Source organism: Sceloporus occidentalis, unplaced genomic scaffold (genome assembly GCF_023333645.1).
Source record: "Sceloporus occidentalis isolate IW3139 unplaced genomic scaffold, rSceOcc1.0.p SCAF_2, whole genome shotgun sequence".
NCBI classification, from domain to species: domain Eukaryota; kingdom Metazoa; phylum Chordata; class Lepidosauria; order Squamata; family Phrynosomatidae; genus Sceloporus; species Sceloporus occidentalis.
In genome coordinates this window covers 127,330,219-127,347,804 of record NW_028316982.1, presented here as the reverse complement: position 1 = coordinate 127,347,804, position 17,586 = coordinate 127,330,219, and the positions used below count along the sequence as shown (strand labels likewise).

Here is a 17,586-nt window from a genome sequence, read left to right as displayed (position 1 = left end):
TTTAAAGGAAGTGATCGTGCAACCACTTGTGAAGAAGCCTTCCTTAGACCCCCTGGATATGAGAAGTTACAGACCAGTCTCACGTCTTCCTTTCTTGAGGAAGGCCATCAAGAGAGCTGCTGCCCTTCAACTCCAAACTGTTCTGGATGAAACCGATTATCTGGATCCATTTCAAACTGGCTTTAGGACACAATATGGAGTTGAGACCACCATGGTCGCTTTGGTTCGTGTTCTTCATCTAGGTATTGACAGGGGGAGTGTGACCCTGCTCGTACTTTTAGACATCTCAGCGGCTTTCGATTGTATCTTTTTGGAACGCCTGAGAGAGTTGAGAATCGGATGCACGGCATTGCAGTTGTTCCAATCCTACCTCACAGGTAGATTCCAAACTGTCTTGGGGACAGTTGCTCTACAAAGAGAGAGCTCAAATTTGGCATGCCTCAAGGAACCATCCTGTCCCTAATGCTATTTAACATCTATGTGATTATGAAGCTGCTGGAAGAGATCATCTGGAGGCATGGGTTGCGGTGTTATCAGTAAGCTGATGACACCCAAATATACGTCTCCATACCTTGGACCACAGTTCAGACCAAGACAGTATCTCTACTCTCAATTAGTGTCTTAAAGTGGTAATGGACCGGATGAGGAAAAACAGACTGAATCTGAATCTGGATAAGATGGAGGTACTCGTTATCGGGCCCACTAACCCAGGTATAAGGATAGATCAACCAGTCCTAGATGGGGTCACATTCCCCTTAAAGGACTGTGTTCACAGTCTGGGAGTATTTCTAGACTTGTCGCTCTTGATGTCAAGTCAGGTAAATGCAACAGTCAGGAGTTCCTGTTATCAGCTTCAGCTACTACACCAGTTGCATCCTTTCCTGGAACAGGGGGACCTAGAAACAGTAGGACATGTTCTGATAACCTCAAGTCTCGATTTCTGTAATGCACTCTACATGGGGCTACTCTTGTACCTAGTCCAGAAACTTCAATTAGCCCAAAATTTGAAAGCCAGAGTGGTCACCGGGACAGCCAGAGGTGACCATATTACTCCTATTTTAAAATCTTTGCACTAGCTATCAATTAATTTCCAGGCACAGTACAAGGTGTTGGTTATGACTTTTAAAGCCCTACATGGCTTGGGCCCAACCTATTTGAGAGATCACTTCCTTCCATACAATCTGCCCCGCACACTGAAGTCCTCTGGGAAAAACCTTCTTCAACCAATAAAGACCAGGTTGGTGTTGGTTACCCAGAGAACCTTCTCATCAGCCACTCCCAAATTAATTTCTGAGCTCCTTCTGCAAACTGAGAGCTCCTCAAAGCCTTTCAGAGGAGATCCAGAACATCACGAATCTTGATGACTTCAAAAGGGCTGTCAAGACGGATCTCTTCTGACAGGCCTTCCCTGAATGATCCACCCGGTCTTCATAGAATCACAGAATCGTAGAGTTGGAAGAGACCACAAGGGCCATCCAGTCCAACCCCCTGCCATGCAGGAACTCTCAATCAGAGCAAGGTCTTTTATGAATGCAGAACACCGTATAGAACACCTAAAATGCTCATCCCTTTGTCTTTGCTTTTGTCTCTGACTGACTATTTCTTAATCTATTTTAATGTCTAATTATGTTAATTTGGGGTAACTAATGGTGGCACAGTTGTAAAATGCCTGTACTGCAGCCACTCACTCACAAACCATAAGGCTGCGAGTTCAATACCAGCAAAAGGGCTCAAGTTTGACTCAAGCTTGCATCCTTCTGAGGTCGCTAAAATGAGTACCCAGATTGTTGGGGGCAATTAGCTTATACTTTGTAAATTGCTTAGGGAGTGCTTAAGTGCACTGATAAGCGGTATAGAAATGTATTTGCTATTGCTATATTTTAATTGTACATTGTATTTTATCAAATATTGTGAGCCTCTTTGATCCTATGGGAAAGGCAACATATAAATTGTTGTTGTTGTTGTTGTTGTTGTTGTTGTTGTTGTATTTACAACCTCACTGAGCTGGTGTAATAAAGACTTTTAGAAATTATGAAATGTTAAGGATTTTTAAATAATCCAAAACCAAACTCACAAAAAAGTTTGAAAATAGAAAGTATTTTCTATGTATTAAAATAAGTAAGGAAGATGGTATTACTTGGCTTAGAATCAGAATGTAGCTCCATGTATCATTAGAAATAAAAGAGGGGGAATGGAAACAAGCATTTTCATCATTCTATAATTTTAGGGACACTGTTTTGCCACAAATGACAAGGAAATGTTTCATAAAAACCCCTCCTCACAAATTTCCTATTTTTGTGGTTGGGACCTATTAAAAAACCAAGAAACCTCCCCATACACTTTGAGAAATGACTTCCCTAAATATATCGCTGATTGGCAACAATTAGAAGCAGAAGAGACTAATGTCCTCAATGATAAAGCCAAGAATCTCAACAATGTTTTATTATGTAATACTACATTACAATCTTACATTTTTAATAAGATAATACTACTAGTACCATGGGTAGGTTCAGAGGAGAGTTATTCAGCTGTAGCTGTAAAATACACACACAATGTAGTGGGGGTGAGAAGAGGAAGAGGCAGGATAAGGGGAGAGAGCGAGAAACTCAGTAGGAATTGAAGCTGAAATCCAGCACCCTTCATAATCTGCCATTTATTTACAAGCAAATGACATTCTATACAAAGAGCTGTATGCATGATGTCATGTTTAAATTGTGGAGAGGTCCCCTGATACTACCTACAGCCACATTCCGCTACTTTCATCCCCTCATATTGGTATTTCAGAGTGGGGGTCCCAGCATCATCTTTATAAAGCATGGAAATTGCATCCAGCTTAATTGGGACACAACAGGCTTTGGCAGCTTTCTTGGGATTCTTGTAGTGCACCAAGGTCTGGACAATAGCATGTTTGGTTGGTGTGACATTATCAGTCAAAGGAAAGAAGCAACCCCCTTTGCATTCAAATGCCTCATAATCTTGAGGTGCAATTATCCAATTCCAGCCAATTTCTTTGAAATTTACATGGAGAGAGGTTCTCCGACAGTGGTTAAGTTCAGCACTTCGTTTGCCTCTGGATAGAAGATGGTGGATTCCATTAATGGACAAAGCATTCTGTTTGTGGGCAGTGTTGTTCTTTACTAAATTTTTAAGCATGCTTTCCTGTTCATGCACCATCATTTCTTCAAGTTCCACATTGTTCTCCTTGATTCTGTTACTAGGATCATTGGAAAATACTATCAGCAAGGGCAAATGGTTGGGGTCAGGTGTTACATTGATGTATACATTCCCATAGATAAGATCACTTTGAACATGACTCTCTATTACAATCTCCAGATGATTGGTACTCATTGTTTTTTCTGCCTTGACCCATCTTTTCACAGTGCTAGACATATCAAACATCATCCAACCACATTCTTTGATTTCCTTTGAGACTAGTAAGGATTTGAGATTATTGGATTTCTCCCAGTTATTTAATTCAAGGACATCATAGACAGCTATAGTTCCTTTAAAATGAGAAAAACAATCTGTTGCCTTCTGACAGACAATGTGGATTCTGAGTTCAGCTCTGGTGACATCCTCATGTGAGGGGATGGAGACATTGAACAGCAAAATACACTTCTGAAGTTGATTCATTTCAAGTAAAGAAAGAGAAGCAATATCTGCAAAAGAAAATTGATAAACATTATTATCATGACTACCTCCCATAGAGGAATATAATATTTATCAGGAAGTAAGGATTAGTTTTGAATCTTTAGTGTCTTGCAGTTTCAATGGCTTGCTATTTATTATTATTATTATTATTATTATTATTATTTCATTTATTTTCTATCCACTTTTCTCTGGGATCAAGATCCATGGTAACTTTGAATATCAATAATATGTAAAAGAGAATAAAGGTATAACACTGAAAAACAATTTTAAAACAGTGAAACATATTATTATATTAACACCAAGTATTTTGAAATGAAACCGGGGTGTGGGGGTGTGGGGATGGGTGGGTAGAGCAATTCCATAGTCTTGGAAAAGCCATCAAGAAGGCTTTCTGTTATGTCCTTATCAACTATACCTATGAGAGTGGTAGGACTCAGAGAAAGATTTCAGTCAGTGAATAGGGAGGTACTGTCTTTCAGTTAGTCTGTAAAACAGGCTCAGGGCTGAATCCAGGTGGACATCCAAGATGCAAACCCAAGTTTTCAGGGGGAAGATAACCCCTTCCAATGTTATATTGAATCTCTAGTCCATGGTTTGCCTTTCAGCTAAGAGTTCCTCAGTCTTGTGCAGATGAAGCTTCAATTTCATCCAGTCTCTTACTGACACTGCACACTAGTTTAACACCAAAGTAGCTTCTTTGGAGTTGGAATGAAGGCATGGAATCTAATATTATCTGCAGATTGGTGGCACCAAACTCTGAAACTTTGGACAACCTCTTAGTAAAGAGCACTTTGGTGAAGAGAGTTTGAAGAGCTCTTAGAATTTAAAACTGGACAAGGGGAATGTGTCCCTTTTAGTGAATGTGTCCCTTTTGGTCTCAGCAATATTCAACACCATCTACCAAGGTATTATTCCAAACTGCCTCTCTCGGGTGGGACCTGGAGGCACTGTTTGCATTTCTTTCTGGAGGGGGCAGCCCAGAAATTGGTGCTGGGCAATTCATGTTCAATGTCTTAGCCACTGGCCCATGGAACCTCTCAAAGTCCCCCATGCTCTATAACATATACATAAAACTGCTGAGAGACTTTGAGGGGTTCTACAGCTATCACATCCCTTCTAGAAGCAAAAGAAACATTGCACAGGATACAAAGGAAATGATTGGACATTTACATCCTCAGCCATCTATGTGGAAATATTTGCAACTGTCTCCAGAGAGAGAGTGCAGGCTGCAGGAGGCATCACCTGCTGCAAAGAAGTCTTTTCTTGCATTCTTCACTTCTGAGGAACTGATTGCTGATTGTATCTGTTAATATCTGAATGCACTCTGTTGCATTACTGGTAAATTGTATCAATTGAATAATGGTCACTATTACTTATGTTGTTGTTGTTGTTGTTGTTGTTGTTGTGTGTTTCTGACTTATGGTGACCATAAGGCTTTTTCTGGGGCTCAGAGTGTGTGACTCATCCATTGGGTTTTCATGGCCAAGCAGGATATCAAACCCTGATCTCCAGAGATATAGTCCAACACTCACCACGCTGGCTCATTCCTTATTTTATACAGAATTTAAAAAGTTGTAATGGGATTGTCATTGAAATGAATTCTTTGAGTTGTTATTAAAATTAATGTATTATTTCAATGTTGTTTTTCACATGTATTCTTGTTTTTTTATTGTTCTTGTGTTATTATAAATTGTCTTGGGCACATTGTGTAAAAGAAGCAACATAAAATATGAAAGGATGAAAGTCCCAGTGACATCCTTGGGAATGTGGTAGAGCATAGAAGTCTTGAAGCTTGCTAATGCCTCTCAGCATAGCCTGGACCTTTTCCTGTGTTCCAAGTGGGTGGGGTCAGGAAAGGCTCAATGATATCCCCAATGATCATGAGAGCTAAGGATATTGATATTAAACGTATGTATATATGTAAAATATGGATCAGTTTAAAGTACTATCCAATCCAGTTCCTGCCCAAAAATGGCTACCTGTCAAAGACTGTACCATAAATATTCTGAAATATTTTCTTTTTGACCCTTGTTCTGCCTCTCACTCCCTCTCACCACATGTGTGTGTGCATGCACACACACACATCAGCAGGAGATCAGTTTTGACAAGCTTCTTTTTCTTGTTCTCTCAGGGAGTTGCCAATCTATAATGCCCACTAGCAGACTCAGGTCTTGTCATAACTGATCTTGATGTGACAACAGAATAAATAAGAAAAGTTGTGCATTTGGGTGTAGTCCTGGTAGTGGTGAGTATGTGATGCAGCTCTCCAAGCCATTATGAGTATCTTTCATTTATATTGTATACTTATCAATAAAGAGAATTGCTGAATCCATACCATCTGAATTTGCTTTAATTTCTTTTTTCCTAGAATGTAATCAAGACTGATATAATGTGTTCATTTTTTTAAGTCCACATAGATGCATCCGTGAAAATAGCTATAGTTTCCTCCTGTGCCTCACTGAAGAAAATGACTGATAGCTCAGAGCACTTTCTTGAGAACTTGTGCTTTCTGAAGTATCCTCCTTTGGATGCTGCTGAAAATATTACTCTTTGGGGTGGTTATCTGGTATCATTGTTATCTGGTATAGCCTCAGAAAGGTTGGCCTTCTGTTCTAATTTATAACTACTGAGGCTCAACCTCCCTCACATTTCTCTTTGGGAAATCTGAAAATTATATTGATTCTTACTATGTAATGTAATATAGAATAGGCATTTCATTAATATGTGGAGATGATTCAAGCCCCAGAAAACTTTTTAACATAATTTTTCTTCTAAATAAATGAACCAGAGGAGGATGAATACCAAAGATGTTTTGAAAAACAGTTCTTGTCAGCTTCATGCATACAAGATTTTTTAAATGTCCATTTCTTGTGTAACGTAAGGAAACAGGGAACAAAAAGTTTAAAAGTTGTTAGTAGTGCATTTAAAATAGCAATTAAAATTTACCTTGGAACACAAGGAACTGTTATGCTAGGGAAATCGTAGTCTACATGTTTGGGGTGGGGATGGGGAAAGCCAAAATTCCTACCTTCAGGGCTGAAGCTGCGCACAATATTGGATATGGGGCTGGAAGACTTGTCCTTGCTATAACTATTATACAAATCAATCATGAATTGGGGTGGTTCCTCTTTCATCTTCTCTTCTGAAGGTACCTCTGATAAATTCAAATTCCTCAGGAGTTCAGCTTTCAGGTTCTCCAGGAAGGCCTTAAAGTCAAATTGGGCTTCTCCCTCCACATTCCCAATGTCATCAGAGTGTTCATGAGAATTTGGGGTTGTAAGTAATGTGTCCCGGTCTTCCATGGGTTTCCCACTTGTCAAATGAATGATGATGTTCAGAAGAGCCAAGGCCCCCAAATAATACATTTTTCATGAAACCTATTTTCAAATGAGGGAAAAGGCCACAATGCTCCAAGAAAGCAAGCCGGTTAAAGTCTGAGGTGCAAGCATGGAATACTAATGGCTGACCACTTTCTAAAGCTGTACTGCAGTGTGTTTTTTCCCCAGCCTCTAGCCCCTTGGAAATCATCAAGCAGATTGGTCATACACTTGCCCTTATCTTGACCACTCATGCTACATTTCAGTTTCTTATCTATTAACACTCTTCACTAATGAAGATTCTGTAAACATCAGACAAGCACATATGGTCTGTAGAAGCACATAACACCCAGAAAAGAATCTATGTTCCTCTCTGGGGGTCATCATTGCCTAATTATGTTCGTTTATCATTTTCTTGTCAACAAACAATAATCATTTTAAAATGCCCAAGGAAATGCATGGGGTGAAGTGTCATACATGTTTCTCACAGCATATAAAACCAAGATGAAAAGAAAGAAGAAAACCTTGTTTTAGTAAAAATCTAATTATTATGCAATAAATCTTTAAATGTTCTCATTATCAGCCAAGTACTGTTGTTTGTTGGAAGAAAGTAAAAGTCGAATAGTATGAAATCAAAAATTGATCCTACTGATTCCATTTGATTATTCCAAAGAATGACACTCACTTTGGAAATATCCTTCAACTCTATAGAATGAATGTAGCATTGTATTGTCTTACTGAAGGAGAGGAAGACCTCAACTTTCTTCAATCTACTTCTCTTTCAGCTGGAATATCCTATATGGATATAGTAATATTGCCATCTGCTAGATTCAATACACTATGCAATGATAGGAAGCCACAAGAATTAATAAACTTGCCATCTTAAGACAAGTTAGTAAAACTTTACTGTACATCAAGTATAGTAAAGATCTAATGTCCATAACCCTAGATCTAATAGCCACAGCTCAGGAGTTCATGATTTCCATGACAAATATGGGCCTGTCTCAATTAGTCTCAGGGCCAACACATTGCGCAGGTCATACCTTTGATGTGGTCTTTAGTATGGAACAGGAATGTCCGTGGGCAGAGGTGACTCATACACTGTCATGGATGGACCATTTTCTGGTCAAGGTGGGACTGAAAGCTACCACCCATATCCCCCTCATGGGTGGAAGACTTAATAGAATGGTCCACCCTCGAAGACGGATGGAACCAGTTAGGTTCCAGGAAGTCCTAGAGAGATCTTTTTTTTCCCAAATATTCTTTATTATTATTTCACACATAAAGAAAACAATACACAAACAATACCAATACAAATACCATACAGTATTAGTAATCCTTTTTAAAATAATAGTTGTCTTCTTGACCCAAACTAGCACTTCCTTGAGTTCTTGTGGTTTAGAATCGATCACTTCTCTTACTAAATAGTCTACCCAAACTCTTACATCATGTTACGCATTCTAACCAACAAAAATATAATATTCCCTTACACGACAGCAAAATATCTTATTAATAGTTAACAAAGTTTCCTTCTAACTCTTCCTCGCACTATCCCTAATAGCGTAACATCATAAGATTTGGTTGCTTCCCCCTAATGCTTTTGCTAAAACAGGAGTCTCGCCGTTTCGTTCGTCTGTTGACCTATAGTTCATCAGGTATAAACAAAATTAACATAAGTAGACCTACTTTTTCAAATTTGATCACTTAATTTAGCTTATATCAGGTCTCAATGAGGTTTAAGTTCATATCCCATTCTTTTTCCCAAGTGGCCAAAAAAAATTTCCACTCTTTTCCACTCTTTGCCCTGTTAATCGTTTTGAATATTACAAGATAGCCTATGCAATTCTGTAATCGTTGACTTTTTGCATCCACATATCCCATGTTGGTACCCCATCAGATTTCCATAATTTAGCAATATCAAATCTAGCTGCGGTCACAAGGTATAATATAATTCTCCGATGCTGTTTTTCATCCTCGGAATCCAGGACTGTAGTCATATTTAGTAGATAAAGTTTGGGGTTCATATGAAATTTTACCCCTAGCATCTGCTAAATTGATTCATGAACCATCCTCCAAAATTTTTGAATTTCCTTACAACGCCACCAGTGCCGGAAGGCAAAGAGATGCAGAACAGTGGAAGTTGGGAAGACTGCCTGGACTTTGTTGTTCTTATTTAACCATGGAGACAGCAGCCAGGTTTCCTAAACTCAATAACTCCAATTATAGTTCCTAGGCTGAGTACTGTGAAGCTCTCCTTGTCAAGGAGGGGCTTTGGCATGTAGTACAGTGTAGACCTATGGAGGGCACTATTGAAGATGATAGGAAGGCGAGAGCAACAATTTTGTTGCCCCTTGAACCGAGCCAGATTAATCATTGTTGGAAAAGGAAGTCATTGTTGGAAAAGGAAGTGATTGATGTTGTTGACAGACCCAAGAATCACAAAGGTTGCAAATGGGTTTATAAGAGAAAGGAAATGCCAGATGATACTCAAAAGTACAAAGCCAGGTTGGTGGCAAAAGGTTTTGCTCAGCAGAGGTTTGAGAACTTTGACAAAGCCTTCTCCCCAACAGCAAAGTCAGAAAGTCTGAGGCTGGTGTTAGCTTTGGCAGCTAGGGAAAAGAAAATTGTGAGACATTTTAATTTTGAAACTGCTTATTTAAATGCTTCTCATGATGAAGAGGTGTACATGGAGCAGCCTTCTGGTTTTGACAGTGACAGTGACAAGAAGGTATACAAATTGAACAAGGCTTCATATGGTTTAGAACAGAATGCCAGATGTTAGAACTATTGTATCCATAAAGAGCTTGTAAAGCTTGGATACAAGCATAGCATCACGGATGTGTACGTGTACGCCAGGGCAGGAGTCACTTTGGTGCATGGCAGCTAAATCAAAACAGGAGATACAATTGGTACAGAAAGAATTGTCCAGAAAGTTTGTATTGAAAGACCTAGGGAATCTGATGTCTTACCTTGGAATTGAGGTGGAGTAGATTGAGGACGGAAGGTGTTTGTTAAGTCAAAAGAAGAAAATTGAAAGGCTGATAGAAAAGTGTGGCTTGCAGAGTACAAAAGCTGTTAGAAGCCCAATGACTCCTAGCTATGGCAGTTGTGAGTCATCAGATGATTTTGACAACCCAGAGTTGTTCAGAAGTATAGTGAATCATAGAATCATAGAGTTGGAAGAGACCGCACGGGCCATCCAGTCCAATTCCCTGCCATGCAGGAAATCCAATCAAAGCATCCCCAATAGATGGCCATCTACCTTCTGCTTAAAGACCTCCAAGGAAAGAGACTCCACTACACTCCGAGGGAGTGTGTTCCACTGTCGAACAGCCCTTACTGTCAGGAAGTTCTTCCTAATGTTGAGGTGGAATCTCTTTTCCTGTAGCTTGCATCCATTGTTCCGGGTCCTGTTCTCTGGAGCAGCAGAAAACAAGCTTGCTCCCTCCTCAATATGACATCCCTTCAAATATTTAAACAGGGCTATCATATCACCTCTTAACCTTCTCTTCTCCAGGCTAAACATCCCCAGATCCCTGAGTCGTTCCTCATAGGACAAGGTTTCCAGACCTTTCACCATTTTAGTCACCCTCCTTTGGACACGCTCGTTTCTCAATGTCCTTTTTGAATTGTGGTGCCCAGAACTGGACACAATATTCCAGGTGGGGCCTAACCAGAGCAGAATACAGTGGCACTATTACTTCTCTTGATCTAGACACTATACTTTTATTGATGCAGCCTAAAATTGCATTGGCCTTTTTAGCTGCCGTATCGCACTGTTGACTCATGTTCAGCTTGTAGTCTACTTGGGCTCCCAGATCCCTTTCACGTGTAGTTTCATTCAGCTAGGTGTCCCCCATCCTATATCTGTGCATTTCATTTTTCTGCCCTAAGTGCAGTACCTTACATTTCTCTGTGTTGAATTTCATTTTGTTAGCTTTGGCCCAGCTTTCTAGTCTATTCAGATCATTTTGAATGTTGATCCTGTCCTCTGGAGTATAAGCTATTCCTCCTAATTTGGTGTTATCTGCAAATTTGATAAGTATGCTCCCAATTCTGTCATCCAGGTCATTGATAAAGATGTTGAATAGCACTGGGCCCAGGACAGAGCCCTGTGGGACCCCACTGGTCACTTCTCTCCAGGATGAAAAGGAGCCATTGTTCAGCACCCTTTGGGTTCAGCTGGTCAACCAATTCAAAATCCATGTAACAGTTACTTTGTCTAGCCCACATTTTACAAGCTTGTTTGCAAGAATGTCATGGGGAACCTTGTCAAAGGCCTTACTGAAATCAAGATATACTATATCCACAGCATTCCCTTCATCTAGCAAGCTGGTAATTTTATCAAAGAAAGAGATCAGATTTGTCTGGCATGACTTGTTTATCTGAAACCCATGTTGACTTTTTGTGATTACGGCATTGCCTTCTAGATGTTCACAGACTCTCTGTTTAACGATCTGCTCTACAATCTTTCCTGGTATTGATGTCAGACTAACTGGACGATAATTGTTGGGATCCTCTTTTTTCCCCTTTTTGAAGATGGGGACAACGTTTGCCCTCCTCCAGTCTGCTGGGATTTCTCCTGTTTTCCAATACAATTGCCAATGGCTCCGATATAATACATTTGCCAGTTCTTTTAGTATCCTTGGATGTAGTTCATCTGGTCCTGGAGACTTAAATTCATTTAGATTAACAAGGTATTCCTCTACTATCTCTTTATTTATTCTGTGCTGAAATTCCCCTGTTCTGTCCTCTGCTCCATTATCCTCAGGTTGAGCACCCTTTGCCTTTTCTGAGAAGACTGAGGCAAAGAAGGTGTTGAGTAATTCTGCCTTTTCTCTGTCCCCTGTTAACATTTTGCCATCTTCCCCACGCAGTGGCCCTACCATTTCCTTCTTCTTCCTTTTGAAGCGGACATATCCAAAAAATCTCTTTTAATTCTTTTTAACCTCTCTAGCTAGCCTGAGCTCATGCTACGCTTTAGCTTTTCTGACTTTACCCCTACACATGCCTGCTATTTCTTTGAATTCCTTTTTTTTTTTTTTTATTTCCCCCTTTTTCCATTTCTTGCACATGTTCCGTTTCAAACTTAGGTCGGTTGAAAGTTCCTTAGTCATCCATCCTGGTTTCTTGAGACACCTCCCATTTTTCTTTCTCACTGGAACTGTTTGAGATTGTGCCTTCAGTATCTCTCTTTTGAGAAACTCCTATCCATCCTGAACTCCCTTCCCTTTTAATATTTCTGACCATGGGATCACCCTCAATACTTCTCTAAGTTTACTGAAATCCGCTCTCCTAAAGTCTAGAATGTGTGTTTGACTATGCCTGGCTTCTCCTTTCCATTGTATAACAAACTCCAGGAGAACATGGTCACTTCCACCTAATGATCCCACCACTTGCACCCCATTAACCAAGTCATCCTTGTTGGTTAGGATCAGATTCAAAATAGCTGATCCCCTTGTTGCCTCTTCCACCTTTTGGACAATGAAATAGTCTTCCAGGCAAGTGAGGAATTTGCTAGACCTTGAGTATTTTGCTGAGTTTTACTTCCAGCAAATATCAGGATAGTTGAAGTCGCCCATCATTGCTACATCTCTCTTTTCTGACTGTGTGGTCATCTGTTCTAGAAAGAGATCATCCAATTCCTCAGTCTGACTTGGGGGTCTGTAGTAGACTCCCACCGTAACATCCTTGTTGTTTCCCTCCCCTTTAATTTTTATCCAGATGCTCTGCACCTGGCTTCCATGATTGATGTCCTGGATCTCTTCACTGATGTAAATTTCCCTGACATATAGTGCTATTCCTCCTCCTTTCCCGTTTGGCCTATTTCTCTTAAAAAGGTTAGACCCCTCTATTTCTACATTCCAATCATGAGACTCATCCCACCAGGTTTCAGTGAGACCTATTATATCATATTTGCTTTGTTGTATTAGGAGTTCAAGTTCATCTTGCTTATTTCCCAAGCTCTGTGCATTATTGTAGAGAAATCACAGACCACGGGTCCCATTTACTTGCTGCTTGTGCAAGTTTTTTTGCCTCCCACTGTTGGGTCCTTGCACTTTTTTTCTTGTTTCCTGTATGTCTGTTTGACTATTTTCTCCAGCCCTTTCGCCTTCCTTAATATTGTCTCCCTTCCCCACGGAACTCAGTTTAAAGCCCTCCTGATCAAGTTCTTGAGACTGTTGGCAAAAACATTTCTTCCAACTGGCGTGAGATGCAACCCATCCGTTGCAAGATGTCCCTCCTCATGGAACCGCATCCCATGATCAAAGAATCCAAATCGTTCTCGGTGGCACCATCTGTGAAGCCAGTTGTTCACATCCGCTATTTTCCTCTCCTTTCCTGGACCGTTCCCTTCAACTGGCAGAAGAGACAAGATGACAACCTGTACATCCATTTCTTTCAGCTTCCTACCAAGCACCTCGTAATCCCTTTTGATGTTCTGCAGGCTGTGTCTTGCAGTATCATTGGTTCCCACGTGGACCAAAAGGAAGGGGTATTGGTCAGTAGGCTTGATCAGTCTTGTCAGCCTGTCACATCACAGATCTTTGCCCCTGGGAGACAACACACCTCTCGAGACATCTTGTCAGGCCTACAAATCACTGCTTCTGTACCCCTCAGCAAGGAGTCCCCCACTACGACCACACGCCTCCAACAAGGTTTAGCAGCGGCTGTTCCCTTGGGTGGGACTCTCAGACTTGCCTGCTCTGTCCCTGAAGTCTGCCCATGCTGCTCTTCTTCATCCTCCTTGATAAGGGAAAGAGCTTCGAATCGATTCTCTAGCTGCAAGCTCCCCAAACAATCCCTTCTTGGCCTACTTCTCTGTGTGACATTCCTCCAGCTGTCTGCCTCCTGTGTATGTGAAGTGACCTCCACGGCTCCAGCATCTTCCTCTGCGTGGTATTCGTCCAGGATTGTTAGTTCTGTTGTGTCCAGGAAATCCTCCTGCTCCCTAATATGCTGAAGTATAGCTACTCTGGACTCCAACTGCTGCACTTTCTCCTCCAAGAGGGCTACCAACTTGCACTTGGGGCATGTGAAGTTCTCCACTTCTGTAGGCAAGAAGACAAACATCCCACAAGTGTTGCAGGTGACTGCCGTGGTTCCGTTGGTGTCCATACTGAAAAGTCTTAGGAAATTACTGGAACAGGACTGTGAGCTTCCTCCTGAAAAAAAAATCCTCCAGTTAAAGCTCCTGATGTTTCAACAATTTGTGGCAGTGAGCTCAATCAACTCTGCCTTTGCTGTAGATTTCCTTGGATGAAAAAAAATGAAATAAAAATAGAATTAAAATTTTGCACGCCATTGGCTCTGGGAGGAGTAATATAGAGCTAGTCTGCTAGCTCTGCCCCCTAGTGACTCACAGATGTGACTCACTGAAGATGTGACTACAAGCACACTCTTCCTAGAGTTTTTAAAAAAATTAAACAGTCACCACTTAAAATGGCTGCCCAGCTACCTCTCTCCTCCTCCTCTCTGTAGCAGGAATTGGTTGCAGCTGTGGATCCAGACAGCAGGTGATTGTGCAAGGTCACGGAGTGTGCCAGAGAGCACATAACATTTATGTAAATATGCTGTGTCATCTGGAATGGTGGACAGTAATCCAGGTAACAGAGGAAATTGTACAGGAAGGGATTGAGCTAGATTGCCACATAGAAAAAGTGTATATAAGTTCAAATCATCTTTGTACAGTGTGGGTTTTGTAGTTGGTGTTGGTATAGCTCTCGTGTGTGTTTTGCAACCAAGAATAAACAGTGCCTCTTTAGAGGGAACAAGACAAACAGTGCAAGGTCCCAAAAGTGGGAGGCAAAAAAACTTGCACAGGCAGCAAGTAAAGGGGACCCATGGTCTGCGATGTCTCTACACTAATGCACTGGGCATGGGAAATAAGAAAGATGAAGTTGAACTCCTAGCACAACAAAGCAAATATGATATAATAGGCCTCACTGAAACCTGGTGGGATGAATCTCATGATTGGAATGTAGAAAAATAGAGGAGTATAACCTTTTCAATAGAAACAGGCCAACAGGAAAGGAGGGGAAATAGCCTTATATGTCAGGGACTTTTACACCAGTGAAGAGATCCAGAACATCAATCCTGGAAGCCAGGTGCAGAGCATCTGGATAAAAATTAAAGGGCAGGGAAACAACAGGGATGTTATTGTGGGAGTCTACTACAGACCCACAAGTCAGATGGAGGAATTGGATGATGCCTTTCAAAACAGATGACCATACACTCAGAAAGGAGAGATGTAGTAGTGATGGGTTACTTCAGCTATCCTGATATTTGCTGGAAGTCAAACTCAGCCAATCCTCAAGGTCTAGAAAATTCCTCACTGGTCTTGGAGACAATTTCATTGTCCAAAAGATGGAAGAGGCAACAAGGGGATCAGCTATTTTGGATCTGATCCTAACCAGCAGGGATGACCTAGTTAATGGAATGCAAGGGGTGGGATCCTTAGGTGGGAGTGATCATGTACTCCTGGAGTTTGTTATACAATGGAAAGGAGAAGCCAGGAATAGTCAGACACACATTCTAGACTTTAGAAAAGCTGATTTTAGTAAACTTAAGCACGTTACAGACGGGCAAAAAGTACGTACTAGGTATGTACTAGGTTTAGGAAAGATGCCGTAACCCTAGTACATACCTAGTACATACAAAATGGCGACACCCATTCTACATGGGTGCCGCCATTGGGATGTCACGACCACACCGCCTCCAAACGGAGCGGCGCAGAAGTGATGTCCTGGTGCCGCACAAGGGCACCTGGGGCGGCCTTTCCACGGCGCCGGAAGGAGCTCTGAAACAGAGCTCCTTCCAGGTTTGTGTTGCTGGCGCAGTCTTAACACGGCTGCACCAGCAACATAAATGAGAAAGGGGCCGAGCAGCCCCTTTCTCTTCGGCCCCACCACTGTCAAATGTGTCCTTGGGGCATGAAGCCCCAAGGACATCCCTTTCCAGGCTGCGGGGAAGCGGCCTTTTGCTGTAAACCGCATTAGACAAATACTGGGTGTGATCCCATGGTCAGGAATACTAAATGAGAAGGGAGTTCAAGATGGATGGGAGTTTCTCAAGGGGGAGATACTGAAGGCACAATTGCAAACAGTTCCAGTGAGGAAGAAAAATGGGAGTTGTCTCAAGAAACCAGGATGGATGACTAAGGAACTTTCAACTGAGCTAAGTTTTAAACAGAACATGTATAAGAGATGGAAAAATGAGAAAATCACCAAAGAGGAATTCAAACAAATAGCGAGCACATGTAGGGGTAAAATCAGAAAAGCTAAAGCACAGAATGAGCTCAGGCTTGCTAGAGAGGTTAAGAACAACAAAAAGGGTTTTTTGGATATGTCCACAGCAAAAGGAAGAAGGAAATAGTAGGGACACTGCGTGGAGAAGAAGACAAAATGCTAACAGGGGACAGAGAAAAGGCAGAATTACTCAACACCTTCTTTGCTTCAGTCTTCTCAGAAAAGGCAAAGGGTGCTCAACATGAGGATAAAGGAGCAGAGGACAGAACAGGGGAATTTCAGCACAGAATAAGAAACAAGTCATGCCAGACAAATCTAATCTCTTTTTTTGATAAAATTACCAGCTTCTTAGATTAAGGGAAGGCTGTGGCTATAGTATATCTTGATTTCAGTAAGGCTTTTGACAAAGTTCCCCATGACATTCTTGTAAACAAGCTTATAAAAAGTGGGATAGACAATGCAACTGTTACATGGATTTGTAATTGGTTGACTGACCGAATGCAAAGGGTGCTCAACAATGGCTCCTTTTCATCCGGGAGAGAAGTGACCAGCGGGGTCCCACAGGGCTCTGTCCTGAGCCCAGTGCTATTCAACATCTTTATCAACGACTTGGATGACAGAATTGGGAGCATTCTTATCAAATTTGCAGATGACACCAAATTAGGAGAAGTAGCTAACACTCCAGAGGACAGGATCAACATTCAAGATGACCTGAATAAACTAGCAAGTTGGGCCACAGTTAACAAAATGAACTTCAACAAGGAGAAATGCAAGGTACTGCACTTAGGGCGGAAAAATAAAATGCACAGATATAGGATGGGAGACACATGGCTGAACGAGACTACGTGTGAAAGGAATCTGGGAGTCCAAGTAGACCACAAGCTGAACATGAGTGAACAGTGTGATGCGGCAGCTAAAAAGGACAATGCAGTTTTAGGCTGCATCATTAAAAGTATCTAGATCAAGAGAAGTAATAGTGCCACTGTATTCTGCTTTGGTCAGGCCCCACCTGGAATATTGTGTCCAGTTCTGGGTGCCACAATTCAAAAAGGATGTTCAGAAACTGGGATGTGTCCAAAGGAGGGCAAGTAAAATGGTGAAAGGTCTAGAAACCATGTCCTATGAGGAACGACTTAAGGAGCTGGGGATGTTTAGCCTGGAGAAGAGAAGGTTAAGAGGTGATAAGATAGCCCTGTTTAAATACTTGAAGGGATGCCATACGGAGGAGGGAGCTGACTTGTTTTCACTTGATCCAGAGACTAGGACCCGGAACAATGGATGAAAGCTAAAAGAAAAGTGGAACACACTCCCTTGAAGTGTAGTGGAATCTCCTTCCTTGTTGGTCTTTAAACAGAGGCTAGATGGCCATC

The 17,586-nt window shown here is 41.3% G+C and overlaps 1 protein-coding gene across 1 annotated transcript; it reads right to left on the bottom strand.

Annotated features, from left to right (window-relative positions):
- Positions 1 to 2,496: 2,496 nt before the first annotated feature.
- Positions 2,497 to 7,016, bottom strand: GDF2 (growth differentiation factor 2). Its single transcript, XM_089507942.1, has 2 exons — positions 6,680 to 7,016; positions 2,497 to 3,659 (listed from the first exon to the last, which is right to left on the bottom strand). The coding sequence occupies exons 1-2, from the start codon at positions 7,014 to 7,016 to the stop codon at positions 2,734 to 2,736; spliced, it is 1,263 nt and encodes a 420-aa protein (XP_089364068.1). The 3' UTR covers positions 2,497 to 2,733.
- Between the last annotated feature and the right edge of the window lie 10,570 nt (positions 7,017 to 17,586).

Excerpts from the sequence above, each read along its gene's own strand:
- GDF2 (XM_089507942.1), bottom strand. The coding sequence starts at position 7,016 with ATGTATTATTTGGGGGCCTTGGCTCTTCTGAACATCATCATTCATTTG. Across the intron at positions 3,660-6,679 it reads GCGCAGCTTCAGCCCTGAAG|ATATTGCTTCTCTTTCTTTA; the intron begins GTAGGAATTTTG and ends TTTCTTTTGCAG.